This window comes from Ochotona curzoniae, unplaced genomic scaffold (assembly GCF_017591425.1).
Source record: "Ochotona curzoniae isolate NIBS_2020 unplaced genomic scaffold, NIBS_Ocur_1.0 contig_3255, whole genome shotgun sequence".
In the NCBI taxonomy this organism is placed as follows: domain Eukaryota; kingdom Metazoa; phylum Chordata; class Mammalia; order Lagomorpha; family Ochotonidae; genus Ochotona; species Ochotona curzoniae.
In genome coordinates, this window is record NW_024465777.1 from 4,748,890 (window position 1) to 4,769,373 (window position 20,484).

Here is a 20,484-nt window from a genome sequence, read left to right on the forward strand (position 1 = left end):
GGCTGCGCAAGTATCCACTGCGCATCTCCGGGAACGGAAATTTCCTGTTACTTCCCGACTCGCTTTAGGCTCCAAGTCAAAAAGAGAAGGGGAGATCCGTTTGGCAAAGTTTATTCTCCCACCCACCACACGTCGCAGACTTGGGCCGTCTCCCGCGGACTCTGCCCGCCCCGCCTGGATCACGTGGAGAACGCCGGAAAACCCAGTTTTTCCGAGTGCCGGGAGGCGGGACGGGGCAGCGCAGTCCGGGCCCGGGGTTAGGAGACCAGTGCCGCTCCATCGTGGAGCTCTGAAATCCGAAGGAAGGACAGGGAGCTTTTCGTAAACCCGTCCTTGAGGTAGAGAACTAGGCAAGGCCCGAACAGGCCCCCTGGCCTTTGGCCTCGGTGGCCGCTCGGGCGCGGGCCGGGCGCGGGCCGAGGTCACTCGGGCTCGGCGCAGCTGCTCCAGGTCCCGCCGGAGCCCCGCACGAAGGCCAGGTCTGTCCGAAACTTCATGCTGGTGGGCGGCTGGCGGCGGAGCAGCGGCTCCCTCTGGTCCTGAGGCAGGGGCTCATCGTAGATGGTGGAAATGAGCCCCAGGCCCGTTCCACGGGGCTTCTTGAATTGCCCAAAAGGCTGTAGCTTCTCGCCGTGGTACCTGCATCAAAAGAGCTACCGTGAGAGGGCTGTTGCGTTCAGACCCCGGTCATGGAGGTGGGAAGGGATAGGGACCTGACGACATCCACCTGCTTTGTCCCCAACACGAAGCCTTTTTTTTTTTTGTGATGATGATTTTTACATAATTGACTAGAGTGCAAAGGGTCGGGGCTAGAGGAAAGTGAGTAAGATCACTGTTTCCACATTCTCTTTTTTCCTTCCTGTATCTGGGGGAAGGGAGGAGATAATGGGAGAAACCACATCGAGCCTCCCAACCATCCCAGGGTCCCCCATGCCTGCTCAGGTGGTTCTGATAGCTCAGCAGTTCCGAATTGCTGCCAATCTCCCCGTTCCAAGCACAATGAAATCTCCAGAATCCACTGGCTGACATAGGTCACCTTAGTCTCCGTTTGCCCAGTTTTTCACTGCCAGCACTTGGCTGGGGTAGTTGACCAATTTGTTGTCCTCCGTCCTTTGTTAATGGTACCAGGTGTCCTCCACATGGAGCCTTTGAGACCAGATCCTGTGTCCAGCTCCCCCGACTCCTAACAGTGCCGGCCACCAGGGGCCTGGGACACACTCCCGTTCTGTCACTATGGGCTCCCCACCAGCTCTTAAGTCCAGACTGCTTGGGGATCAAAGTGTCAGAGGCACTTTTTTCCCTCTAATTGGGTTTCCGAATTTGTCCCTGGAAGTACCCAGCACCCATCCAATGGAAGCTAGGGCCCCCAGAAGTCCCTCTGCCACACTCACCCTAATCCACGCTTGCATCTGGGGTGCTGGCCATCACCATCCAATGCCTCCGGCACCCCTGAGCACCTGCTGCCCAAGCCTTGGCCCTCGGCCCATCCCTGTCGTTCCATTACCTTCCGCCCAATGCCCTGCAGAGGGAAGGGACGAGGCTTAAAAACTGGACCCTCTCCTGCCCACGGAAGCACGTAGGGGTGGAAGGGGCAAAGCAAGAGGGAGAGGAGGAACAGCAGGGCAGTGGGCAGAGCACAGCGCCGACTCACCTTGGTGTGGCGCTCGAAGGTGCCCACCTGCCACTCAACCACAGAGCCATCTTCCTGGCCATCACGGAGTCTCTGCTCCAGACGCATCCGGACAGAGTCGCGGGCATCCTTGTCCCCAGCATCTGAGAACCCAGGAGACACTCGGTGGAAAGGTCCCCCTCAAGGGAAAGGGGAATCACGCTTCTGGCACCCCTCATATTGACTCATGCATGGTGTTGTTCCCTCCCCTCTCTTTCTCGCTACACTGGGAGCTTGCCAGCAGGAAGAACCGTGTCTTCCCCACAGATGAGGAAATCCACAGAACCAGCAAGGGACCCGGATGGGATCAGAACTCAAGTCTTCCCTCGCCAACCCCCTATGCCTGGCATGTTTTGCTTCTATGATGAGATTCCCAACTTCCAGACCACCCCGCTGTACCAGGCTCAGAGCTCCGAGGGCCATCTCGTTGTCTTATCTCCTCAGAGATAGGGGAAAGGTTCTGTCTACAGGCTGCACTGCGTGTGCTCACCTAGAGGTGACAGAAGTGAGGAGCTGAGGGGCCTCTCCCAGAGGACCCTTTCCCTGGCGCAGCCTCTGCTAAGCAGGGCTGGCGGAGTAGCACTGCCAGGCCAGGCCCTTCCTTCACCTCCTGTGACAGCCTCCCCGCGCCCAGTACCTCTGTCGTAGTATATGCTCATGTCCACGTCCCAGTCATCGGCCGTCTGCTCATCAAAGTCTGCAGGGACAGAGAAGCGTCTGGCAGAGTGAGTGAAGGACCCTCTGTTTTGTGGAGAACTAAACCTGCAGTTAAGGTATAGAATTCTATAGCTTGGGATTTTTGTTTCTGCTTTCATGTTCTTTTATTTCTTATTTATTTGAGAGGCAAAGACACAGAGAGGGCTCCTATCCTCCGGTTCACTCCCCAGAGGACACCACAGCAGGGGCTGGGATAAGGCCATAGCTGGGAGCTTGGCATATGGTCCAGGTTGGCAGGAAGCCGACTCCTTGAGCAATCACCACTGTTTCCCAGAGTCCACAATGCCAGGAAGCTGGAGGCAGGACCAGACCCAGAGCCCACACCCAAGCATCCGGGTCAGGAGGCAGGCATCAGAATTGCCGGGCTAACCCTACTCTCCCTCCTCTGGGAGGTCCTCCCTGGAACTGATGGGCCTTTTTTTTTTTCCTTTTAAGATCTATTTCTTGGGCCCGGCAGAGTGGCCTAGAGGCTAAAGTCCTCGCCTTGAATGCCCCGGGATCCCATATGGGTGCCGGTTCTAATACCAGCAGCTCCACTTCCCATTAAGCTCCCTGCTTGTGGCCTGGGAAAGCAGTAGAGGACAGCCCAAAGCCTTGGGACTCTGCACCCGTGTGGGAGACCTGGAAGAAGTTCCTGGCTCCTGGCTTCGGATCGGCATAGCATCGGCCGTTGCGCGCACTTGGGGAGTGAATCATTGGACAGAAGATCTTTCTCACTGTCTCTCCTCTTCTCTGTATATCTGACTTTCCAATAAAAATAAATCTTTAAAAAAAAAAAAACCAAGTGATTAAAAAAAAAACAAGATCTATTTATTGGAAAGAGTAAGAGAGAAAAGGGAGAGACAGAGAGAGGGTTCCCATCCACAATGGCCAGAGCTGAAGTGATCTGAAGCTGGAAGCCAGAAGATTCTTTCAGTTCTCCCATGTGGGTGTAGGGGCCCTCAGACTTTACCATCCTCTGTTGCTTTCCCAGGCCATTAGCAAGGAATTAGATTGGAAGTAGAGTGGCCATGAAACAAACATGGAAAACATGGGATGCCAGTGCCACAGGCGGAGGCTTAGTGTGCTACACCATGGCCCCAGCCCTGTGATGACTTTCAAGGATGACGCAACTCTCACATACAGTAAAGGTAAGCCTGATCCCTTGGCTTCCACTTGGGGACACTGTCAGGAAGTGAACCTACCATGTGGAAAAGGGGACCCCAAGAGGACGCAGCAGGATGACCCCAACCCCCACCTGACGTTACCTCCTTCCTCTTCCTGCCAGAACTGGGCGTCAGTGTAGAAGACCAAGCCAGAGCCGCCCTTTTCCCACTTCAGCTCAATCTCCTCCTCGAAGAGCCGCTCACTGCTCCGCTCCTGCCTTGTCACATCCTCGTGCAACGCTTCATGCCGCTCCCATTCCTCACCCCGGTCATCATCCTATGGATGGAGGGACAGGTGTCCTGTGGGTCCAGCTGCCCAGCCCCATGCCCTCTCATCTATACCGTCTTGTCCAGCTGGTGAAAACCCTCCTTGTCCCTCAAGTCCTGTGGCTGCATGGAGCCCTCACCGACACAGCTGACTCACCAGTCGCAGTGCTCACCAGCGCACACCATTCAGACCTTTGGATATATGTCACCATAAAAGAAGGGACCGAAGCAACACTGCTTGCTGGATGAAAGGTCCCTCAATCTTCCCAGCATCCAGGGAGATAAGGACCGCTATACTCATTTCCCACATGAGCCTTGGCTCAGAGTAGCCCAGCAGCCTGCTCATACAGTAAACAGGAGGGCAGCACCAGTATGCTACCAGGAGGCAGCCATTCTGGATGCTGCTTCTCTGTCTTCAGGGATATTTGGACCTGTGGGATGATGGTGTGACTCATGGAGTGGAATTTGGGGGAACCCTGACCCAGGCAAACTCTGAACGACTCTGACAGGGGCTGGGGGACTGGCAGGAGGGCAGCTGTGCTACCAGATGTGGTCCGGATGTGCCAGCAATGCTGGGCTGTAATCTCTGGAGACTTGGATGAACTCACCCAGAAGACACACAGAATCGGCCCAACAAGTCCACCTCACTTGATTCTATGGAGGGACAGTCGGGTCTGGAGAAGAGAATTGAAGCGTGATCTATTTTACTGATAAAAGTCAGAATGCAGGCTCGTGTTGGTTTGGCCCCATTCAAGGTCAGAAAACAGAGGGGATTGCCCAGGCACGGGGTGGGAGAAGCAGCAGAGGCAGGGTGCCATCCCAGGGGTCTCTACTTGCTTCACTGGCCGTAGGCAAGTCACTGTGCCTCTCCTGCTGAACGTTTGCATTCACAGAAAGGAGCTCTGCTGTTCCTTCCGAGGAAATGGGAAGAAGAGGCATGGAAGAAGCTTTGGACTAAAACCAGGACCCTCCCAGTAACAAAAGTGCATGTATGCGCATGCAGTTCACATTCAGGATCAGCGGGACCCCCTCCTCCTTGCGACCTGCCGCACTGAAGTCACCAGGCTCAGAATCCCGGTCACATGTGATGGAACAGTGGTGCCTGGCAGTGCCAGCGCGCTGTACTCACGTCATCTGAGTGAGACGCCTCTTGCTCCTCCTCCCCGTCCTCCTCGGGCCCTCCACAGGGGCTGGCTGGCGGGTCTTTAAGGCACGTCCCCTGTGGTATTTCCTCACCCTCCGCTGTGTATACAAGCTCCTCCTGTCCCACAGTCTCGGAGTCCTCATATTCAAAGGGCACATTTCCATAGCGGCGAGAGGAGCCCGTCTTGGGGAACTGGAGCTGCAGCTGGGTGATGATGCGAGGGGGCAGGCGACAGGCCCGGATCAACTCCAGAAAGACCCGCAGGGGAGTGCCCACATTGCCATTGGGCATCAGTACTGGGGGGTTCAGCTCTGGCAGCTGCCTCAGATCAGCCAGGGTAAACGCTTCATTCTCCGCCTTCCGGCTCTGCAGCTCCTTCCGGGTCTTAAAAGGAAAGGAGTCCAAACCTTGGGAAGGAGAGAGAAGGATTAATCTTGAAATCCAGAAACTTGGGCCCAGTGCAATAGCCTAGTGGTTAAAGTCCTCGCCTTGCACGCACCAGGATCACATATGGGCACCAGTTTATATTTTGGCCACCCCGCTTCCTATCCAGCTCCCTGCTTGTGGCCTAGGAAAGCAGTCGAGGATGGCCCAAAGCCTTGGGACCCTGCACCCGTGTGGGAGACCCAGAGGAGTCTCCTGCCTTCGGATTGGCTCAGTTCTGGCAGTTGTGGCCATTTGGGGAGTGAATCAGTGGACGGAAAATCTTCCTCTCTGTATATCTGACTTTCCAATGAAAATAAATAAATCTTATAAATCTTAAAAAAAAAAAAGAAGAAAGAAACTTCTAGCATTATATATAAGCCAGAGATCAGTTAAGGTTTAACTCCCTCAGCCTAATGGTCTTCCTCCCTTTCTACTGTCTGTTGATCCCAACCTCTCTTCCTGGCCAGAACCACCTGGCAACTATGTGTCACTTCTTGCCACCTTGACTGGGCACACAAGTATCTTCAACATCTGGTTCCCACGGACATTTTGGTTTTCAAGTGTCACCAGCTCCCACTCCCTCTCCACACATCCCTTCATTCCCTGAGTGCCAGCCATGCCCAGCAGCTCACCACGCTGCAAAAGCCTCACCAGCTGGCCCATCCATCTCTACATCTTTGCAAATGCCACCTACCATGAATGCCATTCTTTCCCACAAACTACTCTTGATCTTTCAAGATCCAGACGAAAGGCCACATTTCCTGAGAACATCAGTTTCTCCCTCTGTCATGCCACAGCTGCTGGTGACAAAGGACGTGGGCTCCAGGCAGCGGTGCCCAGGTACTGGATTGCAGCCCTGATGCTGGCTCCTAACACGGACCAATCACATCACCTCTGCATCCTTCAGTCTCCTCCCACAAAATGAGAACAACAAAAGTTTGTGGGGCTCAACACACTAAGCCTCTGCCTATAGTGCTGGCATTCCATATAGGCATCTGCTGGTGTTCTGGCTGCTGCACTTCCCATCCGGTGGAGGAGAGCCTAAATCCTTGGGCACCCGAGCAAACGTGGGAGACCTGGAGGAAGCTCCTATCTCCTGGCTTTGGATTAGCCCAACTTCAGTTGTTGTGACCATTTGCAGAGCAAACCAGCACATGAAAGATCTCTTTTTTTCTTTGTTTCTCTGCCTTTCAAATAAAAAATAATCTTAAAAAAATAGCTTTGTCTCATAGGTTTATAAGTAAAGGAAGGGTTTGGTTCAGTGGTTAAATCCTCACCTTGTACAGGCTGGGATCCTATTTGGGTGCCGCTTTGTGTCCTAGCTGCTCCACTTCCCATCCAGCTCCCTGCCTGTGGCCTGGGAAAGCAGCAGAGGATGACCCAAAGCCTTTGTGACCCTGCACTCACGTGGGAGACTCAAAAGAAACTTCAGCTCCTAGCTTTAGATCAGCTCAGCTACAGCCATTGTGGCCACTTGGTGAGTGAACCAGCAGACAGAAGCTCTTTCTGTCTCTCCTTCTCTCTGTATATCAGCCTTTCAAATAAAAATACATTTTTTAAAAAGAAGGAGATAAAAAGAAAAAAAAAGAAAAGAAAATGTAGGGCTTAGAACATGCCTGATAAGTTCATTGCATGCGCCCAGGAACCATTGACAGAACACCTTCCTTGCAGGTGGAGGGTTAGCCAGTTGAGCCACCATACCAGCCCCTATAGTTAACTTTTTCCAAATCTGTCTTCCACTGTGGATTCCCACTCAGGCCAACAACACAAGCATCTGTTCAGTGAATGAACTAGAGGGCGTGGCATTGTGGTTCCTGTTTGCTCACCAAAGTTACTTCAGGAAAGTGGCAAACTGTGCAAAGAAAAGGGATGTTTTCATTTGCACCTCAGAGGAGAGGGTGAGGAACACAAGAGTATAAGAAAAATAACAGCAGTGTTAATTTCAAAGATGCCAGAACAGGCCCTGGAGCCATAACGGGCAGAGGCCTCACACAGAGGAGGCTGACAACAGAAACTGTCGAGAGGACTGCCACAAGCTCAGCCTGGCACAGCCACGCAACACAAAGATACTATGGGAATGCCTTTCTAGCAACTGATTGTTGAACCCTGCACTGATGCCTCGTATTCATTCTTACAGCTAAGGATAAGGGCTTCAAGACAACTTACACATCCTTCCTCATTTAGTCTTTAAAACCCACGACTGGTTTCTGTGTCTGGGTAACCCTGGTATTTGTATGCCCCCCACCCCCACCACAGTCCTTCTTTTCTTTCCGCATGAACTCTGGCGAGTTGGTCTCTCTGCCAGTTGTTTTGGATGAACAGAAATCTGTGTCAGCGCAAAACCAACTCTTCTGAGAAAAAGTTCCCAGAAGAAACCAAACAAATTAGAAAGTGAAAAATCGTCCGAATCGGCCCTTCTTGTTTTTTTTCCTTCCCGCTTTCAACTGGAGTGCAAGGCTGAACATTAAACTCTCTCCACAACACCGACAGAATTATATCAAGGGACTAACTTATCCTCGCCACCCCTCAGAGGTGCCAAGCGCCCATCGATGCAGTTTACTGTCTTTTTTCACTCTTACCTGAAGCCTCAGAAGGCAGTCGAAGCCGACGGACGAGACAGCGACCCGGCAGCCACGTCCCCTGAGAATCCAGCCATCGGCGGCCCGAGTACATGCGAAGAAACCTCTGGGCTTGAGCCAGACCCCTTACCGAGACGACGCAGCAGCAGGTGCGTGCGTGGACCGGAGCACAGTCGCGAGTGGAGAGAGCGCGCGCATCGGTGGCCGAAGGCTGAGCCGGATCCTCCGCAGCAGAGTCGTCAGGAGCGGCCGGGGGAGGGGCGCGCTCGGGCCGGTGCCGGTAGTGAAAACAGAGGAAGCCCCCGCCGCGCTGCTCTCGGAACTGGCTGAAGTAGCTCCGTAGCTGGGCCGAGCGCAGGTCGGGGGGAATACCGCTCACTACTAGGTAAACGACAGCCTCCTCCTCTGCCTCACTGGGCACCGCCATCTTGGACCGTCACATGATCGCCTGGAACCAAGTCTCGCGGGAGCATGACGCGCTGGCGCTTTGGTGTCTGCGTAGTGAAGTTGTGAACTTGGCCTGAGCTAGTGGGTTCGCGTTGTGGATGTAGCTTCATCGGGAATTGGCATGGCCGGGGCAAATCCTGTCTCTTTGCTACAAAGGGACCCGGGGATGATGGGAAGACTCACAGAGCTCTCATAAATCTCTGCTGAGGGTAGGGAAGAATCCGGGAGAGCTCCTGTGTAAGTTACTTTTTTTGGCTCTCCCAATCTTCACTTCTGCCATCCTTTAACTTGTTTTCGTGGTTTGCCCGTTCTTCCAAAGCCTATTAAAGAACTATGACAATCACAAAAACCAACCAAACAAACAAAACGCACATTATAGCGCTGTCGCCCTAGCGCCCCCCCCCCCCATTTTTAAGATTTATTTATTTTTATTGAAAAGGCAGAGTAGAGACAAAAAGATCTTTCATCTGCTGCTTCACTACTCAAATGGCCACAAATGGCCGGAGCTGAGAAAATCCAAAGCCAGGAGTCGGGAGCCTCCTTCAGGTCTCCTACTTGAGTGCAAGGGCCCAAGAACCTGAGCCATCCTCTGCTGCCCTCCCAGGCCATAACCAGAGAGTTGGATTGGAAGTAGAGCAGCTGGGACTCGAACCAGTGGCCATATGGGAATGTAGACAGACATCCAGACAACTATACAAACACGCTAGCCCTGTTGATATGAAGTTTAAATTTTGCTGTATTGTATACATTGGTCATACACATTAGTCCTCACAGACAAAAAGAAGGTAAAGCAGTCGCTCCTCCTGTCAGGTCTGGCACAAAAGAGATGGCATGGACCAGAGAAACCAGTTTGAACTGCATTAGCGTTTTTTAAAGATTTACTTTATTTTTATTGGAAAGTTAGATATATAGAGAGAAGGAGAGACAGAGGACGAAGATCTTCCATATGTTGATTCACTCCTCAAGTGGCTGCAATGGCTGGAGTGAAGCCGATCAGAAGCCAGGAGCCAGGAGCTTCTTCCAGGTCTCCCACATGGGTGCAGGATCCCAAGCCTTTGGGCCATCCTCGACTGCTTTCCCAGGCCACAAGCAGGGAGCTGGATTGGAAGTGGGGCTGTTGGGACATGAACCATCACCTATATGGGATGCTAGTGCATGCAAGGTGAGGACTTTAGCCATTAGGCTACCATGCTGAGCCCTGCATGAATATTTTTCAATAAAAACAAATGGCTGAAGGCAGTGTAGACTGATAGACTCACAGTGGAACATGGCAGAATCTGTTCTAGTTCACCTCAGTTACTTTAGGGATCTCCCCAATCGAACTGCCCAACTCAGAACCCTAACCAAGAAAAGAGAGAAGACAGAACAAGTCAATCAACCACCTCAGCTATATGTTGGCAGCAAAATACCGGGCAAATGGAGACTCTATGATGGTCTATGTCAATCAGTTGGTTCTTCAATAACCTCATCGTGTTTGGAGTGGCGAGGTTGGCAGCAATTTATAACTGGTGAACTATCAAAACCACTTGAGCAAGTATCTCAGAGCATGCCCCACATCAGGGATTTGGGGTGGATGGGAAACTGGGTGGGGTTTCTCCCTCTATATCCCCCTTTATCTCAGATACGTAAAGGAAACAATATGGAAATAATAGTTTTAACCACTTTTCTATAGCTCTTGAACCTTTTTACCCAAATTTACTATGTAAAGATTGTCAAAATAAAGTTAAAAAGGGAAAAAAATTAAAAAGAATCTGTTCTAGTGACATGTGTTCTATGATGTGGTCATTCTAGGTCTCTATGGCAACAGATCAGCTGAGATCAGGAGGCAGCGTGTGACTCAGGGTAAATCTGCAGATGGGGTGCCCACATCCAATAGTGAAGTGCCTGGGATACAATTTTGGCTTCCCCGCTTCTCATCCAATTTCCTGCTAATTATTACCCTGAAAAACAGCCAGTGGTAGCCTAAGTCCTCAGGTCCCTGCCCACTACGTGGGAGACTGTTATGCGTTTTGGCTCCTGGCTTCTGCCTGGCCTAGCCCTGACTTTTGGGAACATTTGGGTAGTAAAGCAGTGGATGGAATTTCTCTGCCTTCTGTCACTGTGCCTTTAAAATAAATAAATCTATCTAAATAAACAGGCTTATTTGTTTAAAACACAAGACAAAATATATTGTCCACAGTCAGTATCCCAGCTTGAGTGCAAGTTCCACAGTGTTCTATCTCATGTGTCAATAGCAACAGGTGAGTATGATTTGGGATTTTTCTCCTCTACCACTACAGTAAGGAGATTGGCCTTGTACAAACTTAGTCCCTGTCTTCACCGGATGTCTACTGACTTCCTCTTTATCTTTTTTCTTCTTCAAAAATGACCTGCACATAGAACCTGGCGGCGGCCCAGCGGCTAAGTCATTGCCTTGAATGCGCCAGGATCCCATGCGGATGCCAGTTCTAATCCCGGCAGCTCCACTTCCCATCCAGCTCTCTGCTTGTGGCCTGGGAAAGCAGTCAAGGACAGCCCAAAGCCTTGGGTTCCTGCACCCATGCAGGAGATCTGGAAGAAGTTCCTGGCTCCTGACTTTGGATCAGCACAGCTCCGGCCGTTGCGCTCACTTGAGGAGTGAATCATCAGATGGAAGATCTTCCTTCCTATCTCTCCTCCTCTCTGTATATCTGACTTTGTAATGAAAATAAAATAAACCTTTAAAAAAATGACCTGCACCTATAAGGGATTCTAGCACCACAAGTGGACATCCTAAAATAAGTGCTTTATAGCCAATTATGAAGGTCACTTGTTCCTTGAGGTAGAATACTCTGAAACTAGCCCTCAAGATGTAATATTGTTGTGAACAATGTCTTTTGTTGTTTCTAGCTTTGTTCTGTTTTGAAGATTTATTTATTGTTACTGGAAAGGCAGATTTACAGAGAGAAGGAGAGACAGATACAAAGATCTTCCATCCTTTGATTCACTCGCCAAGTGGCTACAACAGGCAAAGATGAGCCTATCTGAAGTCAGCAAGGAGGCTGGAGCCTCTTCCATGTCTCCCACACAGGTGTTGGGTCACAAGGTGTTGAGCCATCCTTTGCTGCTTTTCCAGGCCGTAAGCAGGGAGCTGGATGGAAAGTGGAGCAGCTGTGGGACACAAACTGGTGCCCTTATGGGATCTCGGCACTTTAAAGGGAAGGATAAGCCCATTGAGCCATCAGACTGAGTCCTGTTTGCTCCACTTCCAATTCTGCTCCCCAGTAATGGCTTGGAAAGTAGTGGAGGATGGCTGAAGTCCTTGAGCTCCTTCACCCACATTGGAGACCCTAAAGAAGCTCCTGGCTCCTGGCTTCACATCTGCTCAGCTCTAGCTATTGCAGCCATCTGGGGAGTGAATCAGCAGATAGAATACCTCTCTCCTCCGCTGTAGGATCTATCCAGCATGAGTGGCTTACAGGATTTCCTATAGGAAGGAAACATGGAAGCAGAGAGAGGGCACCTGTGCAGCACTTCCAGCCATGTTCCTGGTGAGAGCAAGCAAGTGAGCTTCCCCCAAGTTGTTGGCCTCTTTTAATGAGATAGAGGCTGGTACCTTTAGAGATGGGAAATCACCTGGGAGTTTTGGGACACCTCCACAAGGTGCACATGGAGCCTAGTATTCATGTTTTCATGGAATCCACCCCTTACATCCTAGATGAAGCACGTGGATCCTGAGAAAGAGGACTTTTTTTTTTTTTTTACTTTATTTCTGCAAAGCCAATCAAGAAAGTGCTAGAAGGAAAAAGTATAAAAGTAATCGTTGCATATTTGGGAACAGCAAGCACTTAGCTTGAGAAAATGATGACTTAACACAGTTGAATCAAAAGCAGTACTCTGCTACCTATATCTTAAAACAATGGCGATGATCTTTTTTTAATTAATTTATTTATTTTTATTGGAAAAGCAGATATTCAGAGAGGAGGAGAGACAGAAAGGAAGATCCCCTGTCCTATGGTTCATTCCTCAAGCGGCCACAATGGCCCGAACTGAGCCAATCCAGAGCCAGGAGCCAGGAGCTTTTTCCAAGTCTCCCACATGTGGTTGCAGAGTCCCAAAGCCTTGGGCCATCCTCGACTGCTTTCCCAGGCCACAGGCCACAGGCAAGGAGCTGGATGGGAAGCAGGGAGCTGCTGGTATTAGAACTGGTGCCCATATGGGATCCTGGAGCATTCAAGACCAGGACTTTAGCCACTATGCTATCACACTGGGCCCTTAAGCAACAATCGTTTCTTCCTAACAGTTATAATATGATGCAGTATGTAGGAAATCACTTGAAGGTGCTAGAATCACAAATGCTAGAATGCCAAAAGCCACCCCACTTAACACTTCTTACTATACAATAGAAAGAGGGCATTTTGATGGACAAGTAGGAGGACACAATTACAAATGGGGTTTACAGGGCATTCGGGCTCATGTAGCTCATGTAGATCAAAGCTAGATACCTCATTACAACACATCCATGCTGCTGGATTGCCTTTTTCCCTCCGATGTACAGCTATAGTTGCTTCCTTTCACAGACTAGTGTAATATATTTTCTGCTTTCAAAGTCTGTTATTAAATACTTAACTCAGACTTCAACAGCAATATGGATGCATACAATTACAATTAAATAATTTTAATTTAGGTAACTTAAAACTTGCTTTAACTTAAGACTCTATGTATTAAATCTGAGTGATGTATGTTTGTATTGATTGCTCAGTGGCTAATCCTCCGCCTGAAAGCACCAGGATGCCATACGGGTGCCCATTTGAATCCTGGCTGCTCTACTTCCCATCCAGCTCCCTGCTTGTGGCCTGGGAAAGCAGTAGAAGATGGACCAAAGCCTTGGGAGCCTATACCCAAGTGGGAGACCTGTAACAAGCTTTTGGCTCCTGGTTTCAGACTGGCTCAGCTACAGGCATTGCAGCCATTTGGGGAGTGAACCAGTGGTTGAAAGATCTTTCTGTCTCTGCTTTTCTCTGTAAATCTGCCTTTCCAATAATAAAAATAAACACACGTTTTTGTTGCTATTGTTAAAAAAAAAAGCGAGTCAATAGCATAACCCATGTGGTACGTTCAGTACACAGTTCTTGATAAATGGGAGCAGGGGCGGGGCCTTGTGAGACAGCATGTTAAGCTTGTGCTTCTGACAGCCACAGCCCATCTCAAAGTGCTGGTTTGAGTACCAGCTGCTCTATTTCTTTTCCGACATCTTTCTAGTGGTCTTGGGAAGCCAACAGAAAGTGGTTCAAATGATTAGATCCTTGCCTCTCCATGTTGGAGACTGGGATGAAGTCCTTGACTCCTGGTTGTTATAGCCATTTGGGAACTAAAGGAGAAGATGGAAAGTTAGTCTCAGGGGCCGGCTAGCCCTGTTCTGAGCTCCCAGGCAGCAGGGCTCGGATCGGGTGGGTCGGTTTGTCCCAGGATAGGGCCTGGGTTTAGAGATTCAGGCCCAGTGTCTGGCCATGTGCCAGGAGCCAGGTGGGTCAGTTTGTCCCAGGAACGGGGCTTGAGTCTGAAGGCCTGAGTTGATTGGCCTGCCAGGTGCTCAGAGGGAGCCGGTGCAGGTCGGCTTAGCCCTGGCTCTGAGCTCCCAGGCGGTAGGGCTCGGGCTGGGTGGCCATTGAGCCATTGTGCAGGGTCCAGTGATGCCTCTTATGCGTCAGTTTCTCAGGTATGTGTGTGCGTCAAGGACAGGGCAGGTCAGAGCAAAACACAGCACGCATTAGCCGCTGGACTGATTAATAAGCAGGCAGTGATTTGGCTAATGGAGATAGGGATAATGATGGCCATAAAAAGTTCCCCAGGCAGCCCCCAGCGCCTCGGCCATGGCCTTGCCCTCCAATGAGTCATCTCTGGGCCTGTGGACAGTAGTCATGGCTGAGCAGGAGCTGCTCTGCAAACAGTGCGGCTGGCCCCAGACAGACTGATGCCGGCCATGAGTCACCCCGGTCTGCACTAACAGCAACAACCTGGTCTCCAGACTCATTCAGGTCAGACCTTGAATCAGTTCGACCCTGTCTGGTCCTTTGTTCTCTTCCTCCCTCCTAGGAAATTAGACACAAGTTCTGACACTGGATGTCCAAGAAACCTGCTGTCTCTGAGAAAGCATTCTTTTTTTTTTTTTTAATATTTATTTATTTATTAGAAAATCAGATATACAGAGAGGAGGAGAGAAAGGAAGGAAGATCTTCCATTCGATGATTCACTCCCCAAGTGAGCGCAATGGCCGATGCTATGCCGATCCGAAGCCAGGATCCAGGAGCTTCTTCCGGGTCTCCCACGCGGGTGCAGGGGGTGTAGGGCCCCAAGGTTTCGGACCGTGCTCGACTGCTTTCCCAGGCCACAGGCAGGGAGCTGGATGGGAAATGGGGCTGCCGGGATTAGAACCGGCACCCACATGGGATCCGGGCGTGCAAGGTGAGGACCTTAACCACTGCGCCGCATTCTTACACTGATCCTGCATAGCTCATTCTTGAGGCTTGGCATTATTTGTCTTTATAGAGTTGGAGGCAGGGCACAGGGAAAGAGTGACTCAAGAGAAGCACACCAGAAAGAGAAGTATAGCTCCCTGGCCAGGAAGAGAGGCAGGGAAGAGATTGGAAAAGGAGAGGTAATTTGGGAAGCTATTAAGATGATGGGAGGGGGCCTGGCACAATAGCCTAGTGGCTAAAGTCCTGGCCCTGCTAAAGTCCTGGATCCCATATGGGCAACTGTTCTAATCCTGGTGGTCCCGCTTCCGATTCAGATCCCCTGTGACCTGGGAAAGCAGTTGAGGATGGCCCAAAGCCTTGGGACCCTGCACCCATGTGGGAGACCCAGAAGAAGCTCCTGGCTCCTGGCTTCAGATTGGCTCAGCTCCGGGCCTTTGCAGTCTCTTGGGGAGTGAATCATTGGACAGAAGATCTTCTTCTCTGTCTCTTCTCCTCTCTGTTATCTGATTTTTCAATAAAAATAAAATAAATCTTTAAAAAAAGAAAAAAAGATGACAGGAGGGCCTGGTGTGGTGACCTAGTGGCTAAAATCCTCACCTTGAACATCCTGGGATCCCATATGGGTACCAGTTCTAATCTCGGCGGTTCTAATTCCCATCTAGCTCCCTGCTTGTGACCTGGGAAAACAGTCGAGGACAGCCCAAAGCCTTGGTACCCTGTACCCACATGTGCGACACCAGGAAGAAGCTCCTGGCTTCTGGCTTCGAATTGGCACAGTTCTGGCTGTTGCAACCATTTGGGGAGTGAATCATGGGACGGAAGATATTCCTCTCTGTCTCTCCTTTTCTCTGTATATCTGCCTTTCCGATACAAATAAATAAATCTTAAGAAATAAAAATAAAGTATAATTATGGGGAAGGAATTGAAAACAAAATGTTGGAGCAGGGAGTGGAAGCTGGGAGTGATGGGAAATAAGGAGAGAAGAGCTTCCTAATGACTGGTCAGGGCGGGCGGGAGGCAACAGTACTGGAGGGCATGAGCAGTGAGAGGCAGGAAGGGCCTGCCAGAGCTTTCTGAGGTACCCTAGCGAGTGAGCAGAAACCATCAGGAAAAGGCATCAGAGACACGAAATCGGAAGCATCTGTGCCCTGGGGCTTCTGCTCTTGATTGAGTGGCTTCGTGTATGTGCCAGGGCAGGGGCATAGGCCCGAGATTCCTGAGTCAGGATCTGGACTTGTCTGTTGGGCAGCCAGGGTCCTGAGTGATGCAGGGCTTCTTCTTTGTGGGGATCTGGTTAGGTCCAAGCTGGGCAGTAGTGTGAAGATGGGGTGATTGTTTAGATGTAGCCTCTAATTGCCAGGAGGAGTTATTGGGTATGCATTGCAGACTCTGGGTACGTCCTGCAGATCTGTTAATTCTGGGTTCCACTGTGCCACATGTGCCATTGTCAGGGTGGCTCTCCAGGGTGCACAGAGCCGCAGCTGCAGGGGTGGCGAGGTGGCTGGGGACCCATGTCTCTTCTGTGGATGTGTTTAGATCTGCTGAGTGTGCGTGTGTGCAGGGGACAGATGGAGGCTCAGAGTCATCAACCACTTAAGTGCTTCTAAGTTGCTTGTCTTCGTCTCCAAGGCAAGTGTGTGTGTGTGTGTGTGTGTGCGTGTGTGTGTGTGTGTGAGTGTATGTGTGTGTGTACATGTGTGGGCTGTGTAAGTGTTTGCTGTGTGGTTGGAGCTCTGTGTTTCTGTGTCTTTCTGGGGCCTGTCCTGTGAGTGGAGGTGGGGTAAGGGACAGGTTCCCTTGCTGCTTGGCTGCTAGCACTGGGCACCTGTAATGGCAACTCCACCTGTGGTTCTAGATGGGTGGGGGTGGGGGGTGAGCTCAGGGAAAGTCCTGAATGGTGACTCCTAGATTATTGGCCTGGAGTGAATGACCTTTTCACTGAGCAATCATTAACTTGGCTCCCCGTGAGAACAATCCAAACGGTGGTGGGGCCTGGCAGGGTGGCCTCGTTGCTGGGGAAGAGAGGCCTGCAAGTCCCAGTGGTGAGAGCGTTGCCATGGCTCCCTGCTGTCCATCCTGCAGGTCAATCACCCCGACCTTGGGAGAGTGGGCTTGAAATATTTAACGAATGGACGCTGGCCAATCAGAACAGACCCCAGCCCAGCTCAGAAGGAATGGTACAGAGGCCATGGCTGTTGGGCTGCCTGATAATGGGAGAAGAGCAGTGGGCAGGAACTTTGGGTCTGGGGGTGGGGGAGGGCAGCAGCACACGCTGCAGGCCACAGCAGCCGATGAAACCTTAGCTGGTCCTGGCTTCCAAGCAGATACCTGGCCAACTCTGGGTGCCCTCACTGTTTCCTGTTGGGAAATAACAGCACCCGCACCCCCCCCCCCCCCCCCCCCGCCGCTTCTGCCAGGAGCAGCAATGGGCCAAGTGAATGATCCATGCTGTGCAAAGCGCATTGACCTTGCCTGTCTCAATTTGGGAGCAGATTGCTCCCCAAGGGCTATTGACCCAACATTTCCTGGGGTGAGAGGGTGTTGTAGGGCTCAGAAGCCAGTGGGGTAGTGGAAGGTGTGGGACAGAAAGAGGCACCTTCCACTCCAAGGATAGAGGCCGGGAGGGGCCACTGTGTGCTGGTAACATACCAGATGCAAAATGAATCCCATCCCCAGAAAGGAAATCACCATCCGGCCCTGAACAGTGAACACTCCAGTTCCTATAGGCCCCATCTCCGTGGGCGTCCTTCCTCTGACAAATGGGCCCTGGAGGTGAGACAGTCCCTGTTGTATGCCCAAAATGCAGTGCCAGACTCCAAGTGCATCAAAGCTTTTATTACAAAAACAACAACAACAACAAAGAAAACATAATAATTTAATTCTGTTCTGTGCAAGGCTGGCGGGACTCTTCCGGCCTAGCGAGCAGCCTAGGGGTCCTCTGCCAGCCCTGGAGGGGATGGCAGTTTTAGCTGTGAGGCTCCAGAGAACACCCAGGACTCACTAGGCAGCTGGAACACCATGTCCACACTAAAGCAAGGCGCAGTCAGGCTGTGGCCGAGCGGCAATGAGGAGCTGTGGGGGGCACACTGCCCCCTCCAGGAGCTGTGGACTACCCCCTGGGCCTACAGCCAGGCTGGCTCAGCACGGCCAGCTTCAGCCCAGTCCATAGCTGATCTCTGGCCAGTCCCAGGACACGTCACCTCAGCAAAAGCATGTCCTCCAGGAGCCCAGCGATGTCAGTGTCTCCAATGATGGGGCGGAAGAAGAGGTCCCCGAGCAGCCCGGGCGGGATGGACTTGAGGGTGGAGGCTGTGAGGAGGACTTGGGCCAGGCGGCCTTGGCCTGGCGCGCTCCAGGGTTCCAGGACTTCACATAGCGCCCAGTGGGCCTCCTGCTGCAAGCGCCCAATGTGGGAGGAGGTTTGGAGGCCTGGCACGCCTACGGGCAGAGAGGGGAGGTCTGCTGGACACTCATTTCCCACCAGCCACCAGCAGACCACCCCCAGCCCCTTGGCGCGGCCTTGGAGGTCCCCCTACCACCTCCTCCATTTAATTATAAGGTGAGAAGATCACAGATCCATGTGGGACGTGTCTGGGGGTGGAGCAACATGGAAGGGGAAGGATGGGGGCGAAGGAAAAGCTTCTGCCTTCTAGCTTGCGTCCATGGAGAGATGGCCTTCCCACATTGCCAGTCTGTGATCTTGGGAAGGGGAGTGGCTTCATGACACCTGCCCCAGATCCCCAGGGAGGGTGAGGGGAAGTACCCTCTGGGGAAAAGGTCATTTGCTCGATGGATAGGCAGGTGGGATTAACAAAAAGCAGGAGAGGGGGCCTGTGGCTTCCAGCTGGTACCCCCTAAACTAGCTACCTACCTGTCCCATTTCCTTCCTGCCTATCAGAGATTTCCAGCCTCTAATCTAAGGATCTCCGTTTGTTTCTTGATCCTTATTCACCTAGCCAGCTACAGAGCAGCAGTAGAGAGGGACGGTCAAGGCCTACGCTGCCTGGGTTGGAGGCGCTGAGACCCTGGGTGAGCTCCTGCATCCCCGTGCCCTGGCCTCTTCCTCCGTCAGTCGAGGATGGCTACAACAGCCCCCGTCTCCGAGACCTGGTGTGTGGCTTCCGCGATCTAGTGCGTGGTGGCAAGGTCTCGGGACAGAGCCTGCCATATGGTAACCACGTTCCGAGCAGCTGCTGCTTTTGCCTCAATCAGTTGCTACGCTTTCTACACGCACGGGACCTCCATGTGTGCACAGCTCTTCCCAGCTGCTCCCACAATACAGAGGAAGATGTCGCCATCTGTCACCGAGTGCTGGCTCCTAGAACTTTCTGACCCCAACCAGGAGTTGAGCCTTCAGAGCTTCTCCACACTGCTAAGTGCCCTTGAGACACAACTGTGTCTGCCCTATGGGTTAGGGAAAGACCTGAGGTCCTATGGCTGCTCAGCTCCTACCTGGCTGTGTGACTTTCTATTAGCCACTTAACCTCTCTGTGCCCCTTCTGTGAGACAATATTCCAGGACTGAGTAGCCTAACGGGTGGGCCTCGCCCTGCCCCCATTCAGAAGTATTTGGACACTCACCAGGGTTGAAGAGGATGGTCCCCTTCAGATAGGCGTATTCCTTGGGGCCCAGCTCCAGGTTGCAGAAGGACTCCAGACAGCACTGTAGCCACTGCACCGCAGCCAGTGAAGGCTGGGGCCGGTCCGGGAGCTGCCCTCTGCCTGTCCCGCAGGTGGGCTCCTCCAGCAGGATCTTCTTGAGTATGCTGGGCACTGGGGCTTCAATCACCTCAAAGGTCACTGTGTCTTGGGCCAAACCCAGCAGGAAGAGAGGGCCCCAGGAACTCCGCAGCAGCCGTCGCTGATCCTCAGGGGGCAGTTGGCAGAAGGATGGCAGATTCCGAAGGAAGGCCACCATCTTAGCCAGAATGTCCAGGGCCTGCTGGCAGGTGCGATGAGGGGTGCGGAGCCGGACAGGCCGATGTTCCCTGCACAGGCAGTGGCTGCGGGATGGAGGGACAGAGGGTCTGGCCCTGAAGCCGGGGCTCAGCAATGCATACAGGATGGCCGGACGCCCTGCAGCAGTCTGGCACGGGCATGCCCCTGGTTGGCTGGAGCTCATGGTAGTACAGTGGCTCCTGCTTCCTCGCAGCCTTCCGTCCTCTGTGCTGCTGCGCAGTGGGTGCTATTTATATCCCCAGGGGGCAGGAGGGAGGAATGGCCCGGCAACCTTGACTCCAGAAGTCATGTTCATTGAAAGAAACACACATACACACACACACACACACACACACACTCTCTCTCTCTCTCTGACCCTGGCAGGACTGGTGGGGAAGTGGTGAGGGCAGGGTCATTCAGAGCTCCACGTGGCGCTGAGATCACTTTAGTCAATGAAGTAGCCGGTGCAGGGCACAGGGCCACCTGCTTGCTGCTGGGTTGCTCTTATCAGATAATTCAAGCAGATAAACAGGGTCATTAACCCAGGCTGTACCAGGGCCTCAAGGCCTCCGGTGCAGAATCAGCATGTGGCTGAAGCTAGTGATCCTCTTGGGTGTGCACCAGGCCAGTTCTCCCAGTGAGGCAGGAAGCTACCCCCCGCCCCAGGCTGGACAAACCTGGAGTGCAAGGCCAGCATGGAAGTGTCTTATCACCAG

At 52.2% G+C, this 20,484-nt stretch overlaps 2 protein-coding genes across 3 annotated transcripts; both read right to left on the reverse strand.

Moving 5' to 3' along the window:
* Nucleotides 1-95: 95 nt before the first annotated feature.
* Nucleotides 96-8,375, reverse strand: GPATCH3 (G-patch domain containing 3). 2 transcript variants are annotated; one of them, XM_040979652.1, is made up of 8 exons: nucleotides 7,948-8,375; nucleotides 4,928-5,349; nucleotides 3,634-3,808; nucleotides 2,307-2,366; nucleotides 1,652-1,773; nucleotides 1,392-1,519; nucleotides 423-639; nucleotides 96-366 (listed from the first exon to the last, which is right to left on the reverse strand). In XM_040979652.1, the coding sequence occupies exons 1-7, from the start codon at nucleotides 8,372-8,374 to the stop codon at nucleotides 423-425; spliced, it is 1,551 nt and encodes a 516-aa protein (XP_040835586.1). In that variant the 5' UTR covers nucleotide 8,375; the 3' UTR covers nucleotides 96-366. The 2 variants fall into 2 exon arrangements, with proteins under 2 accessions (XP_040835586.1, XP_040835585.1); XM_040979651.1 differs by having other exon boundaries at nucleotides 96-639.
* A 9,652-nt stretch (nucleotides 8,376-18,027) lies between these two features.
* On the reverse strand, nucleotides 18,028-19,952 carry NR0B2 (nuclear receptor subfamily 0 group B member 2). Its single transcript, XM_040979763.1, has 2 exons — nucleotides 19,412-19,952; nucleotides 18,028-18,269 (listed from the first exon to the last, which is right to left on the reverse strand). Exons 1-2 carry the CDS (start codon nucleotides 19,950-19,952, stop codon nucleotides 18,028-18,030), a joined length of 783 nt encoding a protein of 260 aa, XP_040835697.1.
* Nucleotides 19,953-20,484: the final 532 nt, after the last annotated feature.

What these genes read in the sequence shown, in the direction of transcription:
- GPATCH3 (XM_040979652.1), bottom strand. Translation starts at nt 8,374, where the DNA reads ATGGCGGTGCCCAGTGAGGCAGAGGAGGAGGCTGTCGTTTACCTAGTA. An exon ending in AGGCGTCTCACTCAGATGAC is followed by an intron (nt 3,809 to 4,927) that starts GTGAGTACAGCG and finishes CTCCATCCATAG; the next exon opens with GATGATGACCGGGGTGAGGA. An exon ending in CTGGCAGGAAGAGGAAGGAG is followed by an intron (nt 2,367 to 3,633) that starts GTAACGTCAGGT and finishes CTGTCCCTGCAG; the next exon opens with ACTTTGATGAGCAGACGGCC.
- NR0B2 (XM_040979763.1), bottom strand. Translation starts at nt 19,952, where the DNA reads ATGAGCTCCAGCCAACCAGGGGCATGCCCGTGCCAGACTGCTGCAGGG. An exon ending in GACCATCCTCTTCAACCCTG is followed by an intron (nt 18,270 to 19,411) that starts GTGAGTGTCCAA and finishes CTCTGCCCGTAG; the next exon opens with GCGTGCCAGGCCTCCAAACC.